Source organism: Benincasa hispida, chromosome 3, assembly GCF_027475165.1.
Source record: "Benincasa hispida cultivar pf3 chromosome 3, pf3_genome.v1.1, whole genome shotgun sequence".
Classification (NCBI taxonomy): Eukaryota; Viridiplantae; Streptophyta; class Magnoliopsida; order Cucurbitales; family Cucurbitaceae; genus Benincasa; species Benincasa hispida.
Window position 1 is genome coordinate 12,810,554 of NC_143480.1, and position 10,203 is coordinate 12,820,756.

General features: G+C 33.5%; 2 protein-coding genes across 3 annotated transcripts; both read left to right on the forward strand.

Moving 5' to 3' along the window:
* Positions 1 to 621: 621 nt before the first annotated feature.
* Positions 622 to 2,719, forward strand: PMEPCRA (methylesterase PCR A). The gene is made up of 2 exons (XM_039025742.2): positions 622 to 1,830; positions 1,920 to 2,719. Exons 1-2 carry the CDS (start codon positions 858 to 860, stop codon positions 2,609 to 2,611), a joined length of 1,665 nt encoding a protein of 554 aa, XP_038881670.2. The 5' UTR covers positions 622 to 857; the 3' UTR covers positions 2,612 to 2,719.
* Positions 2,720 to 5,121: 2,402 nt separating this feature from the next.
* On the forward strand, positions 5,122 to 6,504 carry LOC120073446 (CRIB domain-containing protein RIC10-like). Of its 2 annotated transcripts, none has more exons than XM_090312433.1 (4): positions 5,122 to 5,423; positions 5,512 to 5,615; positions 5,739 to 5,832; positions 5,952 to 6,504. In XM_090312433.1, the coding sequence occupies exons 1-4, from the start codon at positions 5,366 to 5,368 to the stop codon at positions 6,104 to 6,106; spliced, it is 411 nt and encodes a 136-aa protein (XP_090168559.1). In that variant the 5' UTR covers positions 5,122 to 5,365; the 3' UTR covers positions 6,107 to 6,504. The 2 variants fall into 2 exon arrangements, with proteins under 2 accessions (XP_090168559.1, XP_038882223.1); XM_039026295.2 differs by having other exon boundaries at positions 5,126 to 5,423; positions 5,934 to 6,490.
* The last annotated feature ends 3,699 nt before the right edge of the window (positions 6,505 to 10,203 follow it).

Here is a 10,203-nt window from a genome sequence, read left to right on the forward strand (position 1 = left end):
TTGGTAAACACTTTTTTACACTTATAGACACCTAGAAAGTTAACTCAAACATGTCCACAAACATTTTTCTAATATTTAACTTCAAGAATATATCTGCATGAATAAACATAACACAATTTGAACTCACGAAACACACATTCCTTTAGAGGCCTCATGGAACAACTTAGCTTAAGGTCCAATGATGCCACAAAGCACAATATCTAAGTATTGAAGAAGTAAGACTGTGACACGTTGTGTCCAACATGTATCTTAATTTGGCCAAAAAAAAAAAAATAGTTTCCATTTGCTTTGGCAAATCAAAATCTACTCCAATTAGTCCATAATTTCATATTTTTCCTTACGTCCTCTTCCTTTTGTCGGTATTTCTTTTGACTACCATAACATTTATACTCCGACAATCCAAACCAATACACAAATTCACTTCTTTGACTCCATTAAGAATAATGGAAAAAGTAGTGCATGTGTTTGTGTGAGGTTTGGTCAGATCAGACCTCAACAAAAATAAAAGAAAAAGTTCTGCCTAATCATGAGCCCCAAAACCCATTACACTCAACGCTGTAAAGCATCAATGTCTAATAATTACATGTTATAATTCTTCTGAATATTTCCCTTTAATTAAATACTCAAATCGAATTTCATTGATCAAAAAAGCATTTAAAACGACCTTTGTACCAAATTTTGAATTTGAGTAGTAAAATACAATCATATCGCAACAGAATCCAATAAATAAAACTGTGGTGCCACTATTTCTGTAGTGGAACTTGACTTTGTTATTATCCTATTTAAATCTCTGGTGGGTGAAGCTTAATTCAGCACACTTCAAGCTTCACTTGCTAGCATTAGTGATTGTTCTGTTCATGGCTACCCATCAGCCACTTCTTCAACCCCCCAAAACTTCCCGCTCCAAAACCATCCCCACAATCCTCTGTTTTGCTGCAGTTTTGTGCTCAGCCATTTTCATTACCAACAAATTCATCAAATCAAACTCATCTGAAAATGATCTCTCCTTCCTTCACAACCTATGCCACAAGGCATACAACCCATCATCCTGCATTGAAATGGCCGCCTCAGAATTTCCCTTTCCTCGAGAAATCAAAACCACGAACAGGGGTCATTTCTTACAATCTTTCCTGAGGAAATCCATTCCTAAAGTAATTAACACAATCGACAGAGCCAAAGATCTCAGCCAGAGAATCAATAACCCACGCGGTGAAGCAGCTTTGGCCGATTGTGTCGAGTTTATGGAGATCTCAAACAGCCGAATCATAGACTCTGTTTCGGCTTTGAAGAACAGGACGAGCGGCTCAATCGAAAATGCTCACACATGGCTGAGTAGCGTGCTGACGAACCACATCACGTGCTGGGATGAGGTCGAGAATTCAGTATCCAGAGCGGCGGCCATGGATTTAGGGCTCGAAGAGTTGATTATGAGAGGGAGAAATTCGTTGGGGATGTTTGTTTCGATTTGGGAATCGGAAATTGAAAATATGGGGGAGTTGGAGAAAAGGGTAAATGGGTATCCGAGTTGGTTGAAGAAAGGAGATCGGAGACTGTTGGGGGTTCCGGGGAAAGAAATGGAAGCGAATATCGTGGTGGCGAAGGATGGGAGTGGGAATTTCATGACGGTGACTGAGGCGGTTGAATCAGTTCCAGATAAAAGCAAGAACAGAATTGTTATATATGTGAAGAAGGGTATCTATAAGGAAAAAGTGGAAGTGGGAAAGAAGAAAAAGAATGTGATGATCGTTGGAGATGGAATGGATTCCACCATTATCACCGGTAGCCTCAACGTCGTTGATGGATCAACAACTTTCAAATCTGCAACGGTAGGTAAGAATATGACAAACCTTGCTGTTTTCCCTCCTAATCTTGCCATCACTTATAACCTAACTTTCCTTTTGTTTAATTTGATGATCCAGCTGCGGTGGGAGATGGGTTTATAGCCCAAGACATTTGGTTCCAGAACACCGCCGGACCGGAAAAGCACCAAGCGGTGGCACTTCGGGTCGGAGCAGATCAATCCGTCATAAACCGGTGTCGTATCGACGCTTATCAAGACACTCTCTACACACATTCCAACCGTCAATTCTACCGAGATTCCACCATCACCGGCACTGTCGACTTCATATTCGGCAACGCCGCCGTCGTGTTACAGAACTGTAAAATAGAGCCTCGACGGCCGATGAGCAACCAGGCCAACATGGTGACGGCGCAAGGCCGAATGGACCCAAATCAGAACACGGGAAGTTCGATCCAGAAATGTGAAATTGTGGCAAGCTCAGATCTGGAGCCCGTTAAGCAATCGATTAAGACATATTTGGGGCGGCCATGGAAGGAGTATTCGAGGACCGTCGTCATGCAGTCGACAATTGGCGATCTTATTCAACCAGCGGGCTGGGCCGAATGGAATGGGGACTTTGCATTGAAGACGCTCTATTACGGTGAGTATTCCAATAATGGGCCGGGCTCTGATGTTAGCAAGCGAGTGAAGTGGGCCGGTTACCATGTCATAACGAGCCCATCTGAGGCCCAAAAATTCACGGTGGATTCGCTTATACAAGGAGGTGAATGGCTGGGCCCCTCAGGAGCCACTTTTATCCCAGGGCTGTGATTGTGTGCGTTACTGATCAACGGTTGGAATCTCCTTTTGCTGTGGTTGTTGTGGTAATGAAATTGGAAAAAAATAAAAATAAAAAGATAAATCTATGTTCTATAATTATGATTAACGACTCACTAATGATATTTTGTGTAGATATCTAGCAGATTTTCCAAAAAGTGAAGAAACATGGCCCTGAATTTATTTTTCACTATATTTCAAAATGTGTTTGGTTCCAATCTAAAATCTTAAATTTGGATTGAAATTTGAAATTTGTGTTTAGTTGTGAAAATTAAAATGCACAAAAGGTTAATATGTGTTTTGTAAACTTAAACGGAAATAATTTTAAATACTTAATAATGAGTTGTGATTTAGTTGACAAAACCCTCTCTATTATTTTATTTTATTTTTTTAGTAAAGAAAGTTGGAACCCCTGTTTTTTTATTTTTTAAAACAAAAGTAAAAACCAATGGAAACAACATTTTCAAAACAGGTCATTTTTTAATTGTTTTTAAAGTAAGTATACCAAACATATTTTCTTTTCTTTTCTTTTTTATTTGTATTTTTATTTTGAAAAGATAACAATGAAAGGAAGAATGATGCTCGTATTTCGAACTTCGAAGGACATAGAAAAATCTACCCTACTTTCTAAATTTCTAGATTTTTGTCTTTTTACTTGTGTCATATTTGTGTGAAATTACTAAAGCAAATCATCTAGTTCACAGTGGTGGAAGGCGATTCTAGTAACCCCTCCTCCGATGAAAATCCACCTTTTGAACACCATATTCAGTGAAAACCCAACATTTTTTGTGATGACTCTTGCAACTGGAAAAAAGATATATTAAAGATGTTTCTGTATTTTTTGCTGATGATAACATAAGCAAAAAGACAATTTTTAAGTCTCAAACGATAAGACAATATTCATTTTGGACCTTTTTTAAGGATTGGATTCGTCAAACGGAACCAAACAGATAATTTAATGTTTTGAAAATAACAAAAATTACATTATAAATAATAAATAATAAATTAAAAAAAAAAACCAATACAAGCATATTTCAAATTGAGGAATCACTTGACTTCAAATGTAGTTTGAAAGTTCAAATATCTACCCCACAATACCAAAAATAATAATAATAATAATCAAATTAACGTTTGTTTTTGTCAATAACAAACTTCACATTATGTCTTCTCAATGACTTTTATCCTAGTTCTTGTGATCAACGGTTGGATCTTCTTTTTTTTTTCTTTTTCTTTGTCGCCGTTGTTTTGTTAGGCAATAAAAAAAATAAAAACATAAATCTATGATGTAAAATTATAATTAACGACTTATTAATCCAGTTTAGTATGGATAATTATCTGGTTCACTTTCCAAAAAGTGAAAATTTATATTTTCATTTTGTCTTGGGATTTCCCTAATTCACTAATCAACCCGGAGGACAAATAATTTGGTTCGTTTGGTAACCATTTTTTTTTTAAATTAAGTATATTGACACTATCCTCTCTTCCAAATTTCTTCATTTGTTATCTAATTTTTCACAAATGGTTTAAAAAATCAAACCAAAACTTGAGAACTAAAAAAAGCAATTTTCAAAAAATTGCTTTTGTTTTAGGAATTTGGTTAAGAATTCAACTATATACTTCAAAAAGATGCAAATTATTGTAATGATATAGATTTAATTTTTTAAAAAAATAAAAAAACCAAATAGTTACACATTAATATTTTGTCAATGACAAACATTAAAGTGAGCTATTAAAAGCATATTTGAAGATTAAGGAATCACTAACATGTAATATACTTTGAAAGTTCAAACATACACCCGACAATAAAATAAAATTAAAAAACAAAATCAAACATACTACAAATATAAATTAATAAATATTATGAGCTGTGGGTAGTGATTAAAAAATAAAAAGAATGTAATTTAGTTTCTAAAATAGTGGGTTTTAAAAAAAACACACATAGAATGAGATCATGCTTCCCAATATACATGGCCCAAATCCGATTGAAGACGATAGATCTTATTATCTTTAATTCTCAAGTGGGTAGCATCATTTCTCATTTCGGAAAACACCAATTATTATTATTATTTTAAAATAACGACGTGCTTCCAATTATCTAGGGGAATCCCAAAAGCAATGAGTGGAATTTTTCAGTATAACAAACAAAATCATTTCCCCTCGTTTATTCGAAAAAAGTGGATTAATCTTTGAGTGGGATATTTATTTATATATTAAAAAAAACTTGATTTGATGATTATCCATATGGTATGCACGAAAAAAAAAAAGGAATTAAAATAAGTTTAAAAGATGGTGGAAGACGTAACGGGAATCAAAGAAAAAGATTATTAGAATTTGTTTAATTAGAAATTTAGATCCATTTTGACTATATATTATGGCGGATTCTGCAATTTGAAGATATTAAATGTAGCCTTTTAATTTTCCCATAATGTCTTGAAATGATATATGGCAGCGCTTTTCTCTCGTTCCACCACTCATTATCTTTTTCATTATATTTTCTAATTTAATTCTCAATCCTCTATTTTTCTCAACACCTCTCTTTCTTCAGTTCTTTTTTTATTATAGCCTTTAATTTTCTCTAATTCTAATTCGATGATCTGGGTTTTGTTGAATCCAAAAATTTCCTCTAAACCAAAATGAATATGTTCCTATGAACAACCCCTGTAATATAGCAATGTTATTTCTCTTTGTTCCTTATTCCATTTTAAATTCTCCCATTATTTTACCATAGCAATTCATCTTCACTCAACTATGTCTTCCAAAATGAAAGGAATTTACAAAAGTTTCAAATACATCACTCAAATTTTCGGTAATTATATCTCTCTCTTGCTATCATTTTCTTTTTCCTTTTTAAATTTTATTAAATCACTACTAAACTCAAAAGCTTATGATTGTAGTGGTGAAAGATCGTGAGATAGAAATCGGATATCCGACCGATGTGAAGCATGTAGCTCATATCGGGTTGGATAGTTCATCTCTATCCGCTTCGGCTCCTAGTTGGGTATATGATCTTTCTCTTATTATTTTCTTTTTTTCAAAATATATATATATATATATATATATATATATTTGCTCTTCGGATGTATAATTTTCATCCCTTGTTTGAAAAATAATAATAACACAGATGAATGAATTTAAAGCTGGTGACGTGAGTGAACGAAGGGATTCGAGTTCAACCGCAGTAACTGCTCTTACTCATTGGTCCACTCATTCACAAGGTTTGTAATTTTAAAAAATAATCCTATTAAATTTTCGAAGGGATTAAGGTTAATTAATTACCAATTTTGACATGGATTTGCTTTCTGTGTTTGATGGCCAGAATTTGATCTTTCCATAGGTTACCAATCGGCATCCGACATGTCGTTGGAGCTTCCGAAGAAACCAAAGAAAAAAAAGAGCTGCAAGAATACGACGTCGTCGTCATCAAAAACAACGAAGTCAAAACCTACCTGTAATAATCCAGTGGAGCCGATCCCAAATTATCAAATTTAGAACAAATCATATGGCTTAGATTTTCCAGAATTTGTCACAACTTTTCGAAAGTTTTTTTTTTTCTTTTACTGGAATCCATATTTGTTAATAGTTCTTTTGTTTTTTTTTTTTTTTTTTTATAACCTCGGTTGCGTAAATAATAGAAGACCGAGGCTGCTGATTTCTTTCCATTCTCTTTAGTTTAGAAGGATCCACCAATTCATCTCCATAATTAATTCAAAATTTTATTTCTAAATTACAATCTCATATTACTATAATACACTTTATATATTTCGATTAGAGGAAAATAACAACGTAAAGTTGTTTCTTCATTATAAATAATGTTGGCACGGAAACCCACACAAGCCCTAGAGTGTTCTCTGGTCCCCTCATATGGTCCTAACACCTCACTCGAGGTGAGCTACAAAAGAACTTGTATTAGCTTGGTACAGAGTGGAGTATACTCCGATGCATAAGTTAGCACATGAAGTTTTTAACTCAACTAGGTATAGAAAATTTGCTTATCCCTTGAGGCGGTTGGTGTAGGACTATTTATAAGGCTTATCATCGGACTCTCAATTACATATATGTGCAATACCGGTGGTGCGCTTATGCCTTACCTCGGACAACCATCAACAAATAACATCGATTAAAATCTCTTTGTGAAATTTCAATTCTACCATTAGTTCAATTGTTTTTTTTTTTTTTTTTTTTTGGTTAAATGATAGAGTTAGTCTCTAGACATTTAACTTTATATCTAATAGATTACCTAGCACATACATACATACATACATACATACATACATACATATATTAAATTAACAAAGTTATCAGATATAAAATTAAAAATTTGTGTATCATTCAACATAACTCTCAATTTTATGCCTAATAGCTAGGTTCATGTGAATCTTAAATACTGTCAAATAAGTCAATGATTTATTAGATACAAAATTGAAAACTAAAAGACTTACCCAAAAAAATGTAAAGACAAATTGTTGTGTGACAATTCTTAGTTGGACCCATGAGGTAAGTTTAATGGAGCCTAGGAGAGGAGCTCAAGAGGGCCCATGGGAGAGCTTAAGAGACCTTAGAAAGAGCTCAATGGCACTCATGAAGTAAGCTTAGAGGAGCCTAGGAGAGAGTTCAAGAGAACCTATGGGGAGCATAAGACAACTTAGAGAGAGCTCAATTTGACCGATGAGGTAAGCTTAATGGAGCTTAAAAAAGCTTAGGAGAGTGTCTATTGTAGCTCAAAAGAGCCTAGCAAAGAGTTCAAGAGGACCCATAGGGAAGTCTAAGAGAGCTTACAGAGAGCTCAGTGGGACCCATGAGGAGAGTTCACGAGAGTGCTTGAGAGGACTCATGAGCTGAGCTTGGAGGAGCCTAGGAGAGTCTAAGGAAGCTTAGACATGAAGAGCCTAAGACTAGAGTAGCCTAGGAGAGCTCAGTGAGATTCATAAGGTGAGCTTAGAGGAGCCTAGGATAGTATAAGAAAGCTTGGGCATGAGAAGCCTAAGTCTCGAACAACCTATGAGTGCTTAGAGAAGCCTAGACGTGATGAGCCTAGGAGAATCTAAAAAAGACCTAGGCATGAAAAGCATAATTAGAGAGTTCAAGGGTCTCTAAGAGGGCTTAGAAGAGTATAAGGAAGCTTAGGCATGAGATGCCTAAGTCTAAAGCAGTTTAAGATAGCTTAGAGGAGACTAAAGCCTGGAGGGGCCTAGGAGAGCTCAATTGAGCGATTGAAGCTTAAGTCGTCCATATTCATAACGAATGACCCATGAAGAAAACCATGATTAGAATTTGAGTGTTGCATTCGTTGTAGTAATAATGAGGTAACCGCCCATCAAATTAACCCAATAGTTCCAAGAATTTAGGAGGGACATTATGAGTTGAGTGACCGTTATACTTTATCATTCTATATAAGCCACCTAAGTCCTTGGTCGAATGTATGCCCAAATACCTTACTGTTTTTCCACTATCTAGTTACTCAGAAACAAAAGACTGACTTGAACGTCAAAGTGGGTGTAGCTAGACACAAAACCAATGTTCATACACTCAGACAAATTTCTTCCAAAAAAATAAATTTACTGTTGATCCATTTTTTTTTTTTTTTTTTTGCATCAACACAAATGATTAAACACTCTAAAGTTAAGGTATACTTAGACACGAAAGTGAAAGTTTGAGGACATATTATAAGTTTAAAGTTTATGAACTTATTTGATACAAATGTGAAAGATTAGAGATTAAACTTGCAATTTAATTATATTTTTTCTAATTTTTTTTTAGATATTAAGGCTAAATATTTATTTAATTTAAAAGGGATTCCTACATAAAAGGCCTAAAAAAAGTTCATATTACATTAAGGTCTTGAACATTTCATTTTTTTATTTTTCTTACAAAAAAGATCTATTGGTCTCCCCTATTTTCACTAATATCAGTGACTATTTACAATTTAGTCATCATTTACATTTTATATATATATTATTCTTTCTCCCCCATGCACATGCATATTCTTTCTCCCCATGCATATATTCTCTCCCTTCGTGCTTCAAGGTTATTTCTTCCTCCTCTCTCTCTCTTTTCTCCTTCCGACAATGTGACTTACAAATGGAAGATGGATGGCATAGGGCGATTTAGCAACGGGACGAGCATGGGATGACAAGAACGGTGATGGTGGACTCAGAGTAGACGAACGACAATGATTTGGAGCAAATGAACAGCGATAGCAGACTCAAAGCAAATGAACAGGCGACGATGGACTCAAAGTAAATTAACAACGTCGGGACTCGGCGTATACGAACGACAGACCCGAGTCAACTTTTAGTTTTGTTTTTTTTTCCTACTTTTTATATATACTATGATATATATGTACTTTTTTTTAGCTTCTGGTGGAAATTTAATATATTCTGTAGTATATATTTATTTATTTGATATAAACGAGATTTTATATATATATATATATATATATATATATATATATATTAACTTCATGTATTAAGATATATATACTATGGTGTAAATGAAATTTATGAAGATTTATATATTGTGGTGTATTTTATATATTGATTTATATTGTGATTTATGTTCAATATTTAGTCAATCTCTAATTTATAAACTGTAGTATATTTCATATATTTGTTAGAATATTTTCAAATACCTAACAAAATGTTTTAAGGTATATTTAATAACTATGAATTCGTAAAAAATGTTCTAAGGTATATTTAAAATAACCATTAATCCATAAAAATAAAAATAAAAAGGCAATAAGTTGATACGTGAAAACCAAGTATATAGAAAATAAAATTTCATTAAATGCATTTTTTAAAAAATTGAAAAATAGAACAAATTACAAAAAATGTATTTTCTCTGTCTTATTGATAAATGAGAAAATTTATATTAAATGCATTTTCTTTCTATATAATAAATGTATTTTTTTTCTCCCCATAATTAAAGTAACTTTGAAAATAGGAAAAAATATATAAAAATAGGATATAAATAAACAAAAATGATATAATCATCCAAAATTAACTCTAAAAGTCAGGAAAAATTAAAAGGATATTGTCCTTTTAGAAACTATTTAGGAAAATATTGTTGTTTTCAAACTATTTGTAAAAATATTGTTGTTTTTTATTTTTTTTTTAAATAAGTCAAGGGTTGAAAATTCGACATATACAGGTCGAATTTTGAACCCTCGCCCTTCCCCTTTCGTATTTTTTATACGTCGAACTTTGAACCCTCGACCTTTCCCTAACATTATTATTAAGTCTGTTTAATTATCATTCCGGAGACCTTCCTCATAATTATTTGATGTGAGAGAACGAAATACCCTCCTTCGAAGACCTTCCTCATAACACCCATAATTATTTGATGTGTTAAAAATAATTTTGTATTAGGAGAGAACGAAAGAGGGAAGACTAAGAGAGAGAGCGAGAGTTTCCAGTTTTTTTCTTTTTAACTTGGGAGTTTCCAGCTTGATATGTTATTCTTTCTAACCCATTCATTGGTACATATCTGGCACGAAGCTTCAAGCTTGGGAGTTTCCAGTTTTTTTCTTTTTTGGAAACTTTATGAATGGTAGTTTTTTCATCTCAAGTGATTTGATGTGGAGAGAACAA